Consider the following 21,483-nt stretch of genomic DNA (forward strand, 5'->3'; position numbering starts at 1 on the left):
AAATGAAAAAAAACCAAAACCTTACCCAAGAAAAAAAGGTACAGAAAATATCCGAATTGAAGGGATTTCACTTTAAAAAGAATGATGAGCTATTATGTTAGTTCAAGTCACTTGATTCACACCAGTATGACAGCAGAAAGCATGAGTTTTCTGAGATTGTGGAAATCTCTTCCAAATTATCTGAATCCAGAGATACAGGCTAATGCTATCATCCATCTGTTAGAGTCTCCCAGGAGCAGGAGAATTGCAGTGGCCAGCAGAGACCTTGATAGTGACCCCCATTAAAAAGTATATTTGCTGTCACTGACAGAGTAGACTCATTATTGAGCCACACTTTGGCCATGTGTTTTTGAGCTTTCCCTTTCCTGCTGCTCTGGAAGAAGTCACTTGTCAAGACAAGGTAGGTGGCACAAGCTAACCAAGAGATGCTAAGTGCTAGTATAATAGTGTTCCTTTCCATGTAAAAAATTAACCAGTCCCTTCGTTACTTACAAATACAACATTATATGAATTTACACCTTTTTAACTGCAGAAAAAAACCCAACAAACCATCATCTCATAAAATTAACAATACTAATACATACATAGTTTTCAGTATAACTTACAAAGATGACAAGTCTGATCTAAATTTCAAAGTAAAGCAAAACAAATTAGAATGGACTTTATAGCAGGAAGTAAAAATATGAAAAGGTCAATCTAAAAAGACATATAGCCCATTAAAAATACAGAACACTTGACTTTTTATTAGCCTCCATCAAACTAAAGATCTAATACCCCTATTTACATGATAGACATTTCTTAAATCACTGCAAACACTTTTACATTTCAGAATCTAGGTGATCTGTTACTGCATACAGCAAAAAAGGCCAGACTCTACATTTAAGTTACCATTACCAGAGCAAGTGAGCTTACACAAATGTTTTATACCTATTACTATTCTGTTGCATGTTTTAGGACAGCAACACTGCTGGACACTCTGAGACTAAAATAAGATGTTATTCTGAAAAGCTAGAGTAGGTCCTCATTTAGGGAAAAGTCAAGAAGAGTTGGTTCCTGCAGTCCAAATCAGCTTTGTTTGATCTTGCTCAGTGTCCTCCACCGGTCTTTCAACATGACACTTGTTCGGTTGTTGAAGTTACCATGGGCTAAAATTTTAGCCCAGTTACCCACTCCAAACTGCCTTACTCCCGATTTCAGCTCCAAGTCTTCTTTGTGAGTCCATAGCTAGGGCAAGAAAAATACCAGATATATGAACAGCGAAAGGCATTAATCTAAGAGCTTATAGGAAATATAAAAGCAATTTTACAGGCAGCTCTCTAGTTGTTACAGATGTCAGAGGGTTTTTTTTTGAGCACCTTATCTTGAAACTAGAGATAAATAAATGATAAATTTGTAACTGAACCTGTAGAGCTTTATGGGGCCTCCCAAAGGGGACCTGTGTAATAAAGCCTTGGGTTAATTGGAGTAACTGGATTGGAACTAAAAAATGTTTATAGAACATTACAAGAGCCATAAGAATGGTAAATGGCTGAATCTGAAGGCCTAAAATTTATGGCTTGGTGGAAGAAAGGTTGGTTTCCCAGAGTATGTATAAAACCTCCATGTGTAAGTAACAGATTGCTTCCAGCTATCAAATGGATAAATAGTGTTGGCTATAAAGCAGAAGAAAACATTAGAGAATCATACTATGGCTCACCTTTACAACTGAAACCTTCAAAATTGTAAAGAACTGAGCAAAAGGGAAATGCAGGTGCAAAGGAATAGCCTCAACTTAAACCAGACTAGCAGATCTGATAAGTGCAAGGAAATGCGAATTACATCACTTAACTCCAAAAATAATGTACCCAATGGAAATGTAAATCTTATGGCTGCTGTCATTACACAAATGCATACCCTGCTGCTTGTGCACAAGGGAGGATGAGCAGCAGGAACACCCAGCCAACATGACTGTCAGTGGCACAAGAACCCACATCCGTGGAAATAGGAAGAAAAAATAAATTTATTTCTTAATGACCTGGAATCCTTCTGGGATCTTTAAAACCTCTTGTAAGCATAATCAGTATAGTCTCCGGCCATGTGACAATTTTGAGTGTTATTCTGCATGGTTCCAACCTTCTGTTAAATTTATACTTCTAAAAATTGCAGCAGGGCTCAGACATGAAATACAAGGGGGAGTAACATTCAGCACTGTAGCAGATCAAAACTGTATCCTGGTTATTCTCCAAAAAGGGAAAATGTGGCATCTAAACAAAGTGCAAGCTGAGGTGTGTAAAGACTAAACTTCACATCTCAAAGCTGTATTTATTCCAGCTTAATGCAAGTATTAGGGCCTCTTCAGTAAATTCTGATCACTGACAAACCTCACTAGGCAGTGAAAGAATTACAAGTAATAGTAGTTCAACTGTATTTTTTAAACAGTTAAGAACATAAAACTTCTCTAAAGTAGTTTACCTTTTATCAAAAATACCTCCTTTTCCTAATTCTTCCTGTTCTACAGATCTTTTACAACATTAGTAGTAACAGCCTTTTTCTCTACTATTATTAAAAGACCAGAGATTCCATTGGAATCATGTAGTTCATCTCATTTCAGAGCATGTCAGAAAACTTTACTAACTAAAATCTTTATTCAAGTAACACAGTTATGCTTGACCTACAGCACCAGATAATTCAAATACTTTCATCAAAAGAGACAATCACAACACTTGTTACTTGCAATGATTAATTACATTTGCTGTTAAACGGTTGTTTTTAGCTTGTTTTGATTTTTAATTTCTTACATGAGCTTTTTTTTAAAAAATAAATTTCTTCCACTATAGTATAAATGAGGGTCTGCTTCACAGGTAAATCAGGGACTGACTCATTTTCTTTTCACTGAGAAACAGAACAGAGCAATAACTTGTCCCCTGCCCCACTCAATGAAAAGCTCTCTGTCCCCTCTGGGCCAGAATTTATCTAGATTCCAGCTTTGCACTGCTACAAGACTGGTAGAAAGCCTGGACATAATGCAGCACTATGCTTGAGCTCACATCAGCACAGTGCCTGGTCCACAGCAACGTGACATCTGGCCAGCCCTGAGCACCAGCAGAGAAAGCTTGAGTTTGCCAGGCAGAATGTGAAGACATTCCCTCACAAATCTGAGGATATTGTTACTCCTTTGAGTCAGTTCTGCTCTAGTAACCTGTTTTCCTTTATGCATTATTGGACTCTGCTCTGAGTTTTCTCCTTCAATTTTAAATATACAGATTTTTTTTTCCATACAAGTCTGACAAAATTCTGAACACTCAGATTTTCAGACACATTGTTTAAGTTAAATCAAGTATCATCCATATTTTAGACAACTCAAAGGACTTGCCATTTAATTACTGGATATAAAATTGAGTACAAACAGTTCCCTAAATTCTGTGACACTTGCATCCCCTAATTTAGGAATGAGAAAATAAAGTATGTGTCCTTTCAATAGCACTCCAGATTGTTCTATGCAGCTAACTGAAAACACTGAAAGGCTGAAAATGGGCACTGAACCATTGCAATGAAATGCCATTTACAAAACAAGAGCAAACAATGCCAACATTGAATGAGGGACTACATGGAAAAGGAAGTTCTAGAAGTCAACAGCTCTGACATTCATTGCATTCTTTCATGCATGTGGACAATTTTATAACCCAGATGATAAAGCAGAGGAGCAGATTTATTGTTTAAAAGGCCAATTATCAATGCTTTCTATAAAACAGTGGTAGGGAGTAAGGCATAAATATAACAGAGGGAGCAGATGCCTACAACTTTTCTAAGTGCTGAAAGAAACAGAGTTCTGAATCTTACGTTTAAGTTATTTTAAAATTTTCAGTGCCCCTGTCAGATGCAGTTCTCTATAATTTAGTCTTTATATTTCAATTGAGGTTGAACTATAACAACGTAATTAAGCAAACAACTCCTATTTTTTTCTAACAAGATGTGTGTATAAGCCCTAGGCCTAGACACATGCTTGTAGGTGACCCCATAACAGACTAGCTCAGCATAAAAATATATGACTACAAAGCTTTCATTAGCTCTGTGTCATTGTGGTCCAAATAGTTTAATTCTTGATGTTGAAAGCAAGCTTGATCGAAGTGTTCATGCTTACCAGCAACTGCCTAACAAGGTACCTATCCAAGTATATGCTGGAATAAAGTAAATTTGTCTTTAAAGGCAAAAAACAAATCCAGTAAGTGCTGTCTTTTTTTTCTCCCCCTTAGGGCACTGGTTTTATCTTCAGCTTTTAAAGAGATTGTCAGTGATCTAACTATTCCTGAGATCTGTGAGAAACTGAAAAACTCTTTATAGGGGCTTAAACTTCAAGAATGAGATCTCATTAGGACTTCAACCCATTTGAGGACAGCATCTAACTGAAAGATTTAATCAGTACATCAACTTCAGTAAAAATGCTTAAAGATATAGCTCTAGAGAAAAACAAAAAAGCAGATTTGGTCTTCCCTGTTATGTGAAAAATGAAATATCAAAGTGAACACCAGAAAAACAAAACAGCTCACATCAAAATGGATATATGATGACAACTTGTACTATTATCTAAACTGAAAGACTCCATATTGCTTCCTAAGAGATATCATAAAGAAGAATCCAACAATGTCAATATACTTATTTAATGTTAAATAATGTTATTTAATTTAATGTTAATTTCTTCAGTTATCATGATAAAATACCAAACACTTATGAAGGATTTGTTATAATCAAAAATTAGCTTGAAAGTCCCCAACATCAAATCAACTTCAAATTGCATTCTATTAAGGCATACACTTCTGCATGTTCCACCAATGGGAATGCCAGCATTAGTGAACACAGTAGGGTTATTTTAATGTAGCCCTACAATGAAGTAGGCTTACTCATGAAGAATGCACAAAGGACCATTTGAAATGTAGCATTACAAGAAGACCCTACCATTTGGTTTATAAAAACTAGAGTAGCTTCCCAAGTAAATATGTTTTTATATCACAAAAGTATTGAATTATAAAATTGCTAAATCTTTATCCTTCTAAGCTGGAAAATGAGTTGCCCCTGATACTTGCCCAAAATTCTCACAGGTAAATGGCATCCTGAATTCTTTAATCCAAACTGTGGAAAGAATTTTTTATTTCACAGTAAGCTTTGTTAATGGTGTATTTCAACAAATAAAAGCCTTGGAAGCTTTAGCAACAACACTTGAGACAGTAAAAATACATTCTATTTCCTGTCTTTAAAAAGAAAGGGACTGTAACAATTTCAGGAACTGTAGCACTTGAGTAATTTACATAATCTTAAATCTGAGCAATAGATTTAAAAATTAAAGTTGAGAAAAAAATTCTGTGCATGCAGATTGATTTTATCTCCATTTAGAAGAGAGAATAGGTACAAACCTGTCTTTTTCGGCTACATGCCAAAGAAACTCCATTTTTTCCCACATTTTGCAAGTCGTTAAGACCTAGAAGACAGTTAATATAAATCCAAAACAATGAGGAGTCTACATCAAGGCAGCAGTTTTACCATTTACACCTGACAAGAATGTACATTATTTTGAATGCACTATGTACACTATAGGATGGGAAATAACAACCAATGAGAGCTATGATTCTTTGTACACAAACGCCATAATTTCTAAGTACATGTATCAGGTTTAACTGTGGCAAGCATTCAAGGCATCTTAAGAGTTTAAGAATTTGTCCTTCCATGTACAACATGGCCATGTGCAGGAGCCATAACACATCTCGCTGTAGTAAGAGGGTGCTAATGGTCTTAAGAACTTACTTATAACTATTATATTATCTGTGTTAGGTTTTTAAGAAGTAATACCAGGAAATCACACAAACATCCTGACTTCATACATTTTACAGTACAATTTGTTTTTCCTATCACCTAACTTCTTTAGGTCCTTCCCAATCAAGTTTTCTAGCAACAGAATTCAGATAGAAATGAATTTCAGTACTCCTCTGTCCACTTTATTTTGCACAGAATACCATAAGTCCTGTAAACCAACCAAGCAAACCAGAAAATAGTGAATGACTTTGCAAATTAATTGCTAGAGAACTTAAAGCCATTTCACTGCTTCCTAAATATGGCAATCACCTAGTTTGCATTTGTACAGAAACCATACACAACTTGGCTGCTTTTATCCACCACAACCATTTCTGCCTTAATCAAATAACATTGGATAGCAGTTAGAAATAAGTGCCTGACATGACTGTTTTGAAATTGTAAAAATAAACTAATACTCACTCCGAAGAGCTCTGCTCTCTTTGGGCTTCCGTCCTGAATGTCTCCTGCAAAGAACACAAATCTGAAGTAAAAATACAAAGAACTTGATGAAAAGTCAGTGACCAGAGCAATAACAACATTTTTTAACTTGCTATGGTTTTTTTTATGCTTACAGATGACTGACTTGTGATACACTGTTTCTCTTTCATCAATCTTAAAAAGAAAAGACAAAAAAATTATTTCCTATGCAGCAACTTGTCATTTATATGATTCAACAATATTTAAATGAAAGAAGACTTTCTTCATTCTTCATCTAAGACTTCTCTATAGCAGCAGTGGCATACAATCACTAGCTGCATCAATGCAATCACCCTCTTAACCTTGCCTCCCTATACCTGGAGGAGAAATACAGAATCTGCCGAGTTAGAAGCGACCCACAAGGATCACTGAGTTAATCTTTTAGCCCTGTACAGACATCCCCAGGAGTCACATCATGTACTTGAGACCACTGTGCAAATGCTTCTTGAACTCTGTCAGGTTTGGTAATGTGACCACTTCTTTGGGTAGCCTGTTCCCAAGATATTTAAAGAGGCATTTTGCACTTCTATTTTTTCATTAGAAATTATTTCCATAGGTTTTTTTTGAACAAGTCTTTCATCATATCTCTCAGATGTGTCAGAAGCTGCCCTTCTAAAAAAGCAGATTTAAAAAAATCTTATGACTTGTCCTCCTCTATGCTGACTGCATCAGTATTTTCTTAACTAAGTGATACCAAGTATTCCAAGTACAAAAATGAAGAAATAAAGATTCTATCCCAGCTAAAGCTAGCAACTTATTCTCCCTGAATAAATGGTGATAAACCTAGAACATTAACATTTCCCAAAATAATCATATAATGGTTCTGAAGGCTTGCACTGTCAAAATCATGAAGCAACATAACTATTTTCCTTCACACTGGTATCATTAAGGGATCACTGTAAGAAAAATGTAAAACTGATTCAATTTCCTTATTCTTTTTCTTCTTCAGATGACCAATAGTCTGAAATTAGAACTAAAAGGAGTCCAATCAAGAAATACAAAAACAAAGTCTTTTTTGTGCTTATATTATTATAGACTGACAGCTGTTTAAACTGCAAATTGTCCAGCCTCACAAATAATTAAACTTAATGGCAAGCTTTTTCATGTAAATGCCAAAAGTAACAACCACAGAAGAGCACAAATTTAAAGAAAACAGGGAATGTGCTTGTAGCTAATTTTCTATTGGACAGCAGTTTGGAATTTAACTTTCCCCCCTTTTACCTACTCTTTGATCTACAAGTTTCATGTTACTATCAAAGCACATCCTTTAGCAGTATAACACTTAATACAAACCTTTGTTTTGTTTCCAAATCATTTTTGTCATTTTCATTGACTTCCACAGGTCTGTTTTGCAATGTTGCTCTCAACCCTTTAGATGTCACATGTTTTGTGGCTTCCTGTGAGAAATGTAATTGATAGTTTAAAATTAAAGCCAGACAGTACATATATAGGAGTTTGCACTAAGATTAATATGCATACTTTTTATTAGAACTAGCAGTGCTTATTTGATAGACATTTCAGAGGTATTAACATTAAAGTAGTTTCAAAACAACTTTAGCATGTTAAGTTGAAATCCATAAAGATCTTTATAAACTAGGAAAAATTTTAGTCATAGCTGCAATTGATTTTTTTATGGACACAAAGAAATGCAACAAATAGTCGCAAAATGAGTGAACTTAAAAATGTGTTAAGTAAATTACAGAACTTAACTAAGACTGCAAATATTACCAAAGTACTCCAAAGCCTGGATTTATAACTAGGTTAGAAACTAAAACTGATAGGTGTCAAGTTTATCTAGTTCTGTAGCACATGGCAGGACAAAGCATACATGTAACATGTTCAAAAGACATTTCTAAGCAGACCTTAGGCTTGCAATATAAGCTTTTTTTGCACTGGCAAAAAATATTTCTCACATCCTGCTCAAACTTTTAGCCACAAATTAAGATTATTTCTCCTCCATTGACAAGAGAAGGCAGTAGCAATTCATTACTCCTTATAGAGTACCTAAAAGGGGCCTCCTACACTGAATAAAGATGGGACAAACTTCTTACCAGGGCCTGTAGAGGTAGGACAAGAGTTAATGGTTTTAAACTAAAAGAGGGTAGATTTGGACTAGATATAAGGAAGTATTCTGTTTTGTTTATGATGAGAGTGGCAAAACATGGAACATGCTGCTCAGCAAGTTGGTTGATCCCTGAAAACCTTCAAGGCCAGGTTGAATGGGACTCTAAACAGCCTGATCTAATTAAAGATGTCCCTGCTTATTGCAAGTGAGTTGGACTAAATGACCTTTAAAGATTCCTTTCAATCCAAACTATTCTATGATTATACTTTTACATCTGGCACTAGAAGAAAGAGAAATTAGCAGTTAAAGCTAGAATGTTCTTCTGCAGAGAAGAACTGGGAAACCTGTGTGCTGCACAGAAGGGGGAATTCCTCACAAAGCTGTCTCCTCCATGTGCCAGAATAACTCTGCTCAAAGTAAGATTTGCAATGTGGGTACAGACAATAGGACAAATAGGATGGACAAATGCCTGCAGTGGGGATGAAAGCAGTGAGGGCCTTAGGCATGTTAGTATGGAATTATGGGCCTTCTCTGACACCTCCAAGCCTCCGCTTTCTCCTACACTCAAGAGCCTTGAAAAATAAACTTGAAAACTGACATTCAAGTGAAACCATTAAAAGGTATTCTTTGTATTATACTTTGAGTGTATTTAATAAGTTGCCCAGTCTCTCTGATAAGAAAATGAAAAACACAGAGGAACTTCAGGATTGTTTATTTAAAATTTGCTTCTTATTACCTTTAGATGTCTGTGCTTTTGTAATTGAATAATTCAATATTCTTTTATATGAAGTAAACATAAGAGAAATTCTTTACAATCCTCCTGAAGATGAAATGAAGAAGGAATGTTGTTCTTGCCAATTTTAAATCACTTTTGAGTAAGACTGTTTGTAAGAAACATTTGTATTTACAGGAAAACAGCAATAATAGTTTTCTATCTCCTAACTCCCCTGACATTCCTAAAGCTTTTATTCAAATTAACAGGTCTTAATTTTTTATTTTTAGTAGGGGAAGTCATGTAAGCTTAAATAAAATAATCAGTAAATATAAAGCTACATTTTATATCAGAACTGCATTTCTTAAACAGATCTTGTTAAAACAAGATTATTATCCTATTAACACTATTATTATTAACACTATTATCCTAACTATTTTTCTAATCAAAGTAGTTGTGGGAAAAACATTAATATAAGATATTTAGGAGCAGTCTCTTTCCTACTTTCTCCAAGACATATAAATTAAAACAAAAAGTTTGAAAATAAGACATTCCAAAGGAAGCTAAAGTTTCCTTTTCATCTAATACAGTAACTGAATATTACCTAAACAACTCCCTTGAAAGGATAGGTCTATTTAATTGTATCATGTAAAATTTTTCAAAATTTCTAAAAATACTTTCAACATACCTGTCTTAAGAAGTTAGTTTCATTTTCTTTCATGAAAAGTTCAATGTAAGACTTGATTTTACGTATCAAAAGACTGTAACTGAAGCTTTGGAGAAGAGGAACATATGGATCCTTGGTTTTAATGATGGTTGCCAGCTTCACCCTTAAAGGCTAAGAAAAGCACAGCCTTATACAACACAAATCCTGCAGCAAACTTGGTATCTGTGCTAAACAGGAAATACAGAAAGCTAAACGTGATGATTATACAGGCTCCTGAATATCCCTATACAACTTCCTGCTGCAGTTTGAAACTGCTCTGGAGTCAACCAGACATAATACCAGGTATTTGCCTTATGTGCTCAGTAAATGGCAAAGCACAACTGACCAGAGATCTACATTCTCATTTCCTTTAGGAATAACACTGAAAGCAGAGTTGTCAGTGGGGGAAACACACCCAGAAAAAGCCACCCATTACTCGGTTCTCCCTTCTCCTTTGCTGCCTCAAAAAGACTGCCATTGAAAGAGTTGTACAGTGCTCAGGAGAAGGATAACAGTACAGCAGCACTAAGGATACATCAATACTGATAATTAGAAATTCGCATTTTGTCTACCAATGCCTCTGAATTTTACAGAAGCCAATATATCCAGAGAATTGTCTTCTATGTATAGGCTGCATTTTTATTTACGAATTTGAGTATTATTACCACAATATCCACTTTCCAAACATCCAAATCCTCTGAGTGGAAGTGTATCTGAAAAGTAAGTTATACACAGGCTACTACTTACATAGAACATGTGTCCTAATATACCAGTCAAAGATACAGGAAGCATTTTTAACTTATTTTCACCTACAGTCCTTCTGTTGCTCTTTTCTTCACTCCAGCAAATTCAAGTGTGCGTACTAACATATTAGAGACATATTCACTCAAACTTACAACTTGATGAGTGATGCAGTCAACTTCAAACCAGGAGATGGCCTAACACATATGTTGTCTTTTCCAGTCAGGGGCATAATAGCATTCAGTCTGTACTACAGAAGCTAATGAGTTTTCCTTCCCTGGGATGCTTTGGTACATAGAACACTAATAGGAGGTGACAGAGTCCACTACAATAGAAATCAGAAAATTGGCTTAGTAGTCAGCACTATCAAATTGACAGAATTTGTAGTGCTATCTCACTCCTCATATGAAGTAGAAGAGGGGATGAAGAACAACTGCTGCTAAAAGCATTTTACTCCCACAGAAATCATCCAGTATTTCTATCAATCTGGCCACAAATTTCCTTTTGCATTTTAAAGTGACATAGGTATGAAAGTGACTGCACAGACAATAATGAAATTGAAGTTATGCAGGTAGGTTTTGCTAACTTTGCAAATCAACTCCCCTCTTTCTCCTCCGAAAGTCAAGCACTTTTAATGCAATTTAAACAATTTACTACCTTATCTGATTCAGAGTCTGTGAACAACCTTTCAAGAACTTCAGCAGCTTCCTTGAAATATCTGTTTTCCATATGGACTGCTACAATCTACAAGAAATATAATTAAAAGATATGATAAATATTCCACCTGAGATTCAGAAAAAGCAAGAGCATTCACAATTCTACAGTTTTCTAAGACTCCAAAAATTCAGATTATTATATATTTGAGAGTTATTGATACTTATCTAATTCTAACAGTTAGTTCTGAAATTAGTTTTGAAATTTATTTCAATTGGTATCTTTTTCAGATTGGCAGCTTTTGAAACAAATTTGAACTGGTACAAACAGGAACCATATGAGATAGAAAAAGGTCCCCTATACAGACCTATACAGAAAATTCAGTTCAGTCTGAATAGTCTGCTAATAGCCCAAGATTTTTGTAAAGAGGGCTCTGTTTTAGTAAGGATAGGATAGAATTTTTAAGGTTGGAAAAGACCTTTAAGGTCATCAAGTCCAACAATCAGCCTAACACACACCACCAATTTTCACCATTAATCCACATCCTCAAGTGCCATATCCACATGTTTTTTTTCAAACCCTTCCAAGGATAGTGCCTCCACCACTTCCCTGGGCAGTCTGTTTCAATGTCATGAAACCCTTTGTGTGAAAAAGTTTTTTCTTATACCCAGTTTAAACCTCCCCTGGCACAACTTGAGGCCATTTCCTGTCATCCCGTCACCTGGGAGAAGAGACCAACCCCCACCTGGCTACAACCTCCTTTCAGGCAGTTGTAGAGAGTGACAAGGTCCCTCCTGAGCCTCCTTTTCTCCAGGCTAAACACTCCCAGCTCCCTCAGCTACTCCTAGTAATATTTGTGCTCCAGACCCTTCACCAGTTATGTTGCCCTTCTCTGGACACTCTCCAGCACTTCAAAGTCTTTCTTGTCCTGAGGGGCCCAGAACTGAACACAGGATTCAAGGTATGGCCTCATCAGTGCTGAGCATAGGGGACAATCACTGCCCTGGTCCTGATGGCCACAGTGTTCTGGATACAAGCCAGGATGCCACTGGCCTTCTTGGCCACCTGGGCACATGCTAGCTCTTGTTTAGCTGCTGTTGACCAGCACCTCTAGGTCCTTTCCCACCAGGCAGATTTCCAGCTACCCATTCCCAATGAGTAGGCAGCATCTTGAAGCATTATGAGTAAGTCACACAGACCTGAATTTGAATCAAGCGACGAATTTCTTCATGAAGTTTTTCCAGTTTAATTTCTTCCCTTTCGAGTAAAGTCCAGAAAGACAGAGCAGATTCCAAAGGTGAAATTCTTGGATCATTTTCAAACTGTAATCCTTAGAGGGGAAAAAAATAAAGTACTTATAAAGATTAAAGGATAAAGTTAAATAGATTACATTATTTATATGCAGTAAAATAATATGTATTACACAATTTCAGTTCCTTTTTCCTCAATTTTTAGGTGTTTAAGAAACCTGAAGCATCTGTCTTCTTTCCAGAGATTGGTTCTTCTTTCCCTTCCTAGTAATATTACTGCTGCATTTTCAGGGGGTATTATGTCAGCTAATTATTGATCACCTAAAATGCTACTTGCAATCAGGTATTTTGGTCTGGCATTAATAATGCATTAAACTTAGCATGAGGTTTCACAACATTTGATATTGATACTATTAATTTCGTAATATAATTACCATACTAAGTAGTTTGGTTTTTTTTCTTCCTGTGTCTATCACTATTTCCATATCTTAACTTTCTGTTGTATTTGAAGTGCTTAAACCAAGAGGGAAACTCAAAAAGGTCTACACAGGAGTGTCACTGAAAAAGCAGAAGCAACCTCCCATGCCAAGGTTTGTGCCAACACCAAGGTTTGGGCAAAGTCCCAGCAAAGGATCACTGACCAGTTCTGGCAGAAATCTAGTCTAGACAAATATTCATCCCCTTAACACTCCCAAGCAGTTTCCCAGACTGGTCACTGCACACCTGCACAAGTGAGTGTGCCAATGTAACAGATGCAGGAGGAGCTGGCAGGTGCACAAGTGCTTTTTTCCCATGGCACTGCCAGCTTAATTCAAGATGTTCACTGAACTACAGCCTCACTTGTGCCTTCATTTTATTGTATCAGTAGAATCTCTATTAATAACTTACTCCTTTCATTAAGTACTTTTTCAGACAGAAGGTAAACAACTTACACAACACTGAAGAGAGAAAAATTATTTTATATCCACTACAATGTCAAACAGTGAAATTTCAAACATAATTATGTGCATATATACACACATAATGAAAACAAAATCATGTGTTTCTCTAATTATTGTCTAAATCAAGTAACATGACACTTTATATTGCTTATTTTAATAGTGTAAAACCAAAGTGTTTAGCTCCTAGAAATCTTAAACAGCCCACTCTATATGATCAGTACAGATCAAATATTTTAATTCCTAGCAAAATAGGAAAGCTACCATATAATAGCTTCCCACATACATTGTGTAGTTACAGCTGATGTAAGACCTACTACACACATGCAATCTTCCTCACCACACACATCATTCTCTACTGACAAGACAAAAACACACAATGAAGTAATATTCTCAAATGTTACATACAATAATATAATTTGGAGCATTAGGACAAAAATTTCCTTATTTTTATACTATTTAAAATATTAGAATTTGACTCCCAAGCTAAACTAAAACAGGATGACATAATACCTGATAAGCAACAGAGGAAATTTAATTGTATGAAAACAACACTTTGTGGCATTGCTAGGCTAGAATACACTTTTTTATTCCATGCTCATGCTTTCAAGACTGCTTCTGAAGACTTTAAATTCCAGAGTTTTATCAAACAGTGAAAAAAAAAAAGAAGTTAGTCTTCCAGAAGCTCAAACAAAATCATCTTGGCTAAACCAACAAGTTACAAATGCAGCCAAACAGACGATATGGTAGTGAATAAGAGCCCTGAGGACTTGCAGCCAGCTGAGAATCTTAAAGTCTTCTATAGGAAATATGGACAGTCACCCTTTTCATCCATCTTCTCATTCCTGCTTCTGTCCTACTTTAATCTCTAGAGTTAAATGTGCAGAAAAGAACACATATCCTGAGTTTTAAACTTGCAAGTATTGCTCAGTAAGAGCTATTCAGTCCTTTCCAGTATATTTCTTTTGTTGATACTACTCTGACAAAAAAATATCAATTTAAGAAGTATATGGTCATTCAAACTCCATGCAGCTAAGTCAGTCAGCACAGAGTAACACCAGTCCTGCAGACAGTTCACATGTGTAATAAAGACAGTCCAAAATGTGAAATTTATTCAATTTATATATAGCTGTATCTATAGATAAAAACAGATCTGCAGAGTAAGGGCTTTATAAAAGCATATCTAATACACTTCTGTAGAAATTTATACAACTATTTTTAAACAAGTGAAACAAAAACCTGAGTACTCACCAAGATTTTTCCCTTGTGCAATTCTTATCAAAAGCTGGCAGAGATATACTGTTTTTTTCTGATGTGGGGGTATTTGGGAGAAACCATTAATAAGAGCTGAAAAAGAAGAGAAAAGTCAGTCTTGCTCCAGCACTGCCACAGTGTGGCTAGATATATATTTGACACTGTGTTATCAGATTTCACTACATTTCTAACTCCTTAAGAAACCAATGAAGCACACTTAATTAGCATTCTTCCCTGCTAAAATAATATTTAAGAGCTTGAGCAAAAGAGGATATCTTCTTCTGAAGAAACAGTAGAATTAACCACAGGCTTAAATTCATCCAATTCAAAGACCATAGAATCAAATTTAGGTTTTTTTTTTTTGGTAAGTAGGGTACTACAAAAGACAGCTGTCTGGTCCAAAGAACAATTCCAGGGAAGTGTGGGCATTCCCTTCTAGGGAATGCCCACAGACAGACTGCTAACGCTTACATGTTACTATAGCAACTTACAGAACTAAGGCAGTAAAAGCAACATGGAAAGCTTACTCAGAAATGTAAATTCACAAGGAGGGTTTTCCTTGCGAAGCTGGAAGGTCACAAGGATTATCACATATTTTAAAATGGGAGCTATCATGAGTTTTTTCCCATCATTCAGGTTACTATGAATTTCTTATGCTAATGTGCTGGATATAGTAATTCATCTTCACAGCATAATACAGAACCATTCAAAATGAAAAGTGAATCACAAAATAGTTGGGGTTTAAAGGAGCTGCTGAGAACCACTGCCTTCCTAGGTTTCTGCATTTGCTTCAGCTTGAATTGACTTTCCTGTTGACAGCCAATCATTATTTCTGTAGGGTCTCCCTTTGACATATGCAAGAGTAATAGTTCTGTGTTTCTATGAAAAAAAACATGCCTAATTTTCTATTTTCTATTCTCTTCTTATGACTGTGTTTAGCTTTTCCCAAAGGCTTTTACAATATTGACTTTATAATCTTAGAGTGCTAAACTCTTTCCTCTGTTGTTGAACAGAGTAGGAACAAGTTCAAAATTTGCTATTATTTCTTATTTCCTTATGGCCTGGAATTCTCTACAATTTAATCAATAGTTTCCACTAATACACTTAGTCTTCCCAGAAGATATTCTCAATGTGCTTTTGCATTGAGTGTCTCTGCTTCCCACCTACATGAAACTTCAGTACAATTTTCCTACTGAGTTGCAGTCCAAAGGCCACACATCGAAAGGCAATATAAATAATCTAATCTAGCAGCCCCCCATTCAAAGTACTTTATTAAGTTACTGTTAGATTTTTTACCATAGTCCATAGAAATCGACTTAGTAATCATTCTGCATGACACTGTATTTCACTCTTTGCAGAAGTTTAAACAAGTCATACTACTACGTTCACTTGAGTCAAGAACATGCAGAAAGAAAAAATATCCTCCAAACCTCTAACCTGGTATCCCCAGAAAACTGCTTCTTACAGAAGAAAACATCATAAATCCATCAAATTTATCTGAGACTTAGACATTTACTTCTAGTTGCCAACCACTCTTACTCTAAAGATCGTGTCTCATTTTAAATGTATGTTTTCCCATTCAAAATCCAGTCACCAGTCTTCATTTCATCTCATCTCACCTCTGTCTGCCAGACTATAGTTCTCTGAAATATTTCTAGCACTGCTGTATTGCTGCCGTGTGCGAGTACCACCCAAGCCCTCCGGAGGCCCCCGAAGGGATTTGAGCACCACGCCCAGCGCTGCTGCCACGGTGGTGATCGGGCTACGAGCGCCTCAGCGCAGCCACGGTGGTGATCGGGCTACGAGCGCCTCAGCGCTGCCACGGTGGTGATCGGGCTACGAGCGCCTCAGCGCTGCCACGGTGGTGATCGGGCTACGAGCGCCTCAGCGCAGCCACGCCCTCAGGGCCGGGGGCTGCTGCCCCTCCGGGCTCGCTGCCCCGGGAGCGGCTCACCCTGCGCAACGTCCCTCCAGCGCCAGAACTGCGGCCCGCTCTGCTCCGCGAAGTGCCGGCATAGGGAGGAGCAGGCGAACTCCAGCATCCACTCCGTGGCCACGGCCTCCACCACCTCCGGCGGGGCCGAATCCACGGAGCTACCGCTGCCGTCCGCCACCCCCAGCGAGCCTCGGGCCGCCGTCGCCATCTTCAAACGCCGCGCCAACGGCTGTCAGCCCCCATCTTCGCCGCGCCGCAGCCAATCAGCGCGATCGCCGTGCCCCGCTCCGCTCTGCATCCAATCAGCAAGGCAGCTCCACCCGACCCCGCCCCGCTCACCGGGTCCCAACCAATCAGCGCGGCCGCCGGTGTGCCGTTCCCGCCGCTTGGTTTGGTGTCGTTTGGCCCGTGGCGGCGGCGCGGGAGCGCTGGGAGCCGCCGTGTCCCTCCCTCCCTTCCGCGGGAGCGCTGGCCCGGCTGCGGCGCTGGGAGCCGCCGTGTCCCTCCCTCCCTTCCGCGGGAGCGCTGGCCCGGCTGCGGCGCTGGGAGCTGCCGTGTCCCTCCCTTCCCGCGGGAGCTGAAGGGGAAACGTGGGCGCTTTCTTGCATGTGTGATGCGAATGGCTTCGCTAAGCTCATCTTTATGTGGGCTCTGAAGAGAGGAGGCTGTGGAAGGGAGGGAGGGCGGACATACCAGAACCTGGAAAAACTGAAAAGTGGGAGCTTGGACTTGGCAACGAAGCCCTGGATGGAATGTGAGGAGGGGCGGTGTTAGCTGGGGTGTGTCTATCTGAGAAGGCAACTGTAAAACCCAGGGAGGAAGAAGCTAATCTGCGAAGGGCTGAACATAATGCAAGTGCTGAAGGGCAGAACAGTTTTCCTCTCTGAGATGTGGTGGAGGGTGAAGTGATATTCTGGTAGATCTGGTGAAAAGGTTTAATTAGAGCAGAACAGTTTTCCTCTCCGAGATGTGATGGAGGGTGAAGTGATATTCTGGGAGATCTGGTGAAAAGGTTTAATTAGAGCTTTATTTCGCTCCAGGGAGGAACAGGGTGGTATCAGAGAGCAGGAGGGATCAGCTGATGGGCCTTACCTCCTTTGACTGCTGTGCTCACGATAAATTGCACCCACAGCAATCTTGCTGCACCATTAATACATTGAGGTCAAAGAGACGACAAGACACATAATTTAACTTAAAAGAATCTTCTCTTTAGACAGCTGTATTTATTAATGCAAGTGCAAGACTTAGGTTTGCACTTTGGAAGAGATTGTGACAACTTCTTAATGCAGATAATCTCAGGAATGAAAATTCTTAGTGTTTGACATGAACCAGGTGGACAAAAAAATGAGATTATTATGCATTAATGGTTAATTAAGCAGATATTTTATAAGTTTTATATTAGAAACTGACAGGAAGGTGGATCAGAGCTTGAAATTACCACGATGAACAACAGGACCAGGTTGCCGAGTATAAGCTCTGCTCAGTACTAGCAAAATTATGTTTGTTTTTATCTGTGTGTTCAGCACAAATCCAAAACACAGCTCTTCACTGAGCCCCTGTGAGGAAAATTTACTCTGGCCCAGCCAAAACCAGCACAACACCCAGCCCTGTGTGTCTTTGAGGAATCCATTTGCCCATGGTATGTGGGCAAATGGATTTCAGGTATTGCCTATCTCTTTCCCTTAACACTAGTGAGAGCCTGAAGTATTTTAGAAAAGATGCCTATCTTGTAGGTATTTTGAGGGCAGATGACTTTTGTGCTGGGTGAGCTTGCAGCAGCATGAGAAATGGTACTTTAGTGTGGCAAAAAGCATGTTTTTATTCTTATGAATGAGGTGGAAAATCACAGTAGGTCAGTTAAATTCTTAAGCCTGTTTTTTCTTTCTCTTGCAGGTGTTTCTACCAGTTCTGTCTGTGATGGTGACAATATTTTCTTCCTAATTTTAGCTCCTGTAGCTAAACCTGCACCATGTTTATGCTTTCTTCTTTATGCTGAGAAGTCTTATTGTTTGTCTGCCTTTTATACATTTTAAATTGCATTTCTTGATTAAACTGCTAACTACTTAGAGCTCCTGCTAGAAATCTCTCCTGCTGATGGATCTGCAGAGGGCAGATGTGAATAGTGTTTAATCCCAGTATAACTAAGAGCCAACAGAGGATTTTGTTGAACTGAGAGCATAAAAGGTACAAGTTATATGTGATATACATGTACATGTATTGCATGCCTTTATATGTGTATAAATATATATTTATAAAAGTATAGGCATTAGCATAAGGAGTTAGTATGTATATATTTTTTCTCTATGTATACATATCTATACATAAATGTATATGCATGGCAATTTAGTAAGTGCAGAGTCTCACCTAAACTTGTAAAATCTGAAAAATACTCTCTTGCCCTAAAGACAGTTAAAATAACAAATAAGACCAAATTACAACACAAGTAATTATCAGTATTATCATATAATAAATTAGTAAATACATACTTAACAGCATCATTATGTAAATATGCTTTTGGTCTCCAGACTCAATCAATGTGTATTATTCTTGGTTTGTAGTTGCTCATTTATTAGAACTTCCAGTTTAAAAGGCTTTAGTCTTCATCTGCTAATTTTTTTTTGTTTGAATTTATTTTTAATAAGAATCTTTAAGAAGCATAATAAAATGGACAGATCTTTTTTATCCCCCCCAAAACTGTGCATTTTATCTATTTTAGAACAACACATACAAATTCATGATGAAATCTTACACTATTTTCTTCATTTTCTTTTTGGTTGCTTTATTCTTTATTGTCTTATTGGTGTTATTGGGAAGTAGGAGGCCCCTTCCTTGCTTTTTATATTTTGTTTATGAAAGCAAAATTCATTATTTTTTCTTTTGATAAATAGTCCATATTAAGTTCATACAATATTTAATCTTAAAAGAAAAGAACCATTGCACAAGAAACATCACATACTTAGGTGATTAATTGCGGTGGTGTGTCTTCAATTTGATATTTGTTCATTATCTGTTCCCCCCCCTATCCCTAATGTCCTATCCCCAGCTGTTAATCTTCCCTACCTCTTCCTTAACCCCCTCCTCTCCAAGTTGTCAATCCTCCCTTTCCCTACCCCTGTCCCTGGAACCTTCCCTGTCATTCCTCCTAGCCCCCTCCTCTGCTTCCAGAGCATTCCCTGTCTGTTTAGTGAGGCTCGACACCCTATTGCTTATTTTGTGTTATTCCACTCCCCTGCTTCCCCTGATAAGTTTGTGGTATGTTAGTTCTGCCCTAAACTCCTGCCCTGCTATTCCCTCATTGGTTGCTGTTCCTACACCCATCTCCCTGAGTTCTTGTATAAAACCTCTGCCCCCGCTCCCGAGGGGGTCTTGGGGCTCACTGAATAAAACCATCCTGTTCACCCCCAAGTCCCGTGTCGCCTTCGTCTGTTCCCGTGCCACCGACTGGGACAGCAGAGCTTCGCAGGGGGAGCGGCCGCCCGTTCTCTTCCCTCACCACCCAGCACGGCACCGCTCGGGGTGCCGCGATACAACAATTAATATATGCTAGTGTGAGAACTCAAAATGTCTCTCAGACATTTTTAGAGGTTCCAGGCCTTGGTCAGAGGCATTCTAGACCCCAACAGGCAGCTGAAAAACAGCTGTGATTTTGAGTTTGAGCCATGGAATGAGTTACCAACTTTGGAGGTGGAACAAGCAGTCACAAAAGGTTAGATAGTATAGTAATAGTAGTTACAAAACAGAGGGGAATTTTTTTTAGTATTGTACAGGGGGGTTTTAGCACATGTACAGGGGGGTTTTTACTTTGTACATGGGGGTCAGAAGTTCTAAGATGGAGGAAAGTGGGCTCATCCTGTCCTTCCTCCTTCTTCTTCCTTGCCTCCATGTTCTTGGTGATGTTGGCACTCACAGATTGGTTTAGAGTAGAAAAGCACTTTGTAATATAGGTAGTAGGTATTGGGGGAAAACTATAAACATGTAATATATCATATAAAAGATAGCAGCAGCCCTGGGCGGGGGGAGAGAAGAAGAAGACAGCAGATAGAGAGGATGTCAGGGTGTGTGTGTGCCTCTGTCCAGGCTGCTGACCAAGCAGCTGCAGCCTGAGAACATAATCTGTTAGATAACTAACAATAAATCGTCTTGAGACCGAACAACAAGAGACTGTGGAGTTTTTCTTTGGAATCACAGGTTGGAGGAGAAATTCCACCACCACATGGGAACCCAGAATAAGGCTGGGGTTCCCACATGCTAGTATTTTTATAACTGCAATAGAATTACATATGTAAAGCAATTTTTCAAATTTTTCAATGAAAGCTCAGCAATACAACCAGTAGATGGCCCCAGCCTAATATCTTCTTTGCACAGTGGTGCTCTGGTTTGCTGGATGAGTGGAAAAGTTCTTGCTAGAATACTCAATGCACTGATGTATAAAAAAATAGGGATCAGAATGATGGATAAATATTTTATTCATAGCTGCCCAAATTATAGGGTACCCTTCCATACAGCTGGGAACCAACTGAATGTCAAACTGAAAAATTAAGGAGATTTGACTTAACACAAATGAAAACAAGTGTGAAGAAAGTGCCTTTTCTCACACGTGGTAAGACACACAGAATGAAAATTTGAAGTAAAATTTAGAACATTTAAAATGCTGTAGGGAGTAAAGTCTGTTTAAGTGAGAAGCTGAGCTGGAGATTGGATCCTGCTGAAAGCAAGACAAGAATCAATCTGTAATTTCACTCAGTATTGCTATTGGACAAAGCATTTCTCTTGCTATTTAAATTTTAAAAATCACAGGAGGCAATGAAGTTTTCTTTTGGTAATATTTTAAGAATTGAATTCTACTGAGTCATAAAAGGAAAGAAGGATTTTTACTGTCAGCAAAGCACCAACCAGGGATTTATAAATGCGGGTGGTGCCTGGCAGT

The 21,483-nt window shown here is 38.1% G+C and overlaps 1 protein-coding gene across 1 annotated transcript; it reads right to left on the reverse strand.

Moving 5' to 3' along the window:
• Positions 1-706: 706 nt before the first annotated feature.
• Positions 707-16,764, reverse strand: TERF1 (telomeric repeat binding factor 1). The gene is made up of 10 exons (XM_077783214.1): positions 16,575-16,764; positions 14,618-14,713; positions 12,378-12,508; positions 11,182-11,268; positions 9,766-9,915; positions 7,594-7,697; positions 6,375-6,435; positions 6,244-6,304; positions 5,388-5,452; positions 707-1,224 (listed from the first exon to the last, which is right to left on the reverse strand). The coding sequence occupies exons 1-10, from the start codon at positions 16,762-16,764 to the stop codon at positions 1,066-1,068; spliced, it is 1,104 nt and encodes a 367-aa protein (XP_077639340.1). The 3' UTR covers positions 707-1,065.
• Positions 16,765-21,483: the final 4,719 nt, after the last annotated feature.

The sequence above is a fragment of the Lonchura striata genome, chromosome 1 (assembly GCF_046129695.1).
Source record: "Lonchura striata isolate bLonStr1 chromosome 1, bLonStr1.mat, whole genome shotgun sequence".
NCBI classification, from domain to species: Eukaryota; Metazoa; Chordata; class Aves; order Passeriformes; family Estrildidae; genus Lonchura; species Lonchura striata.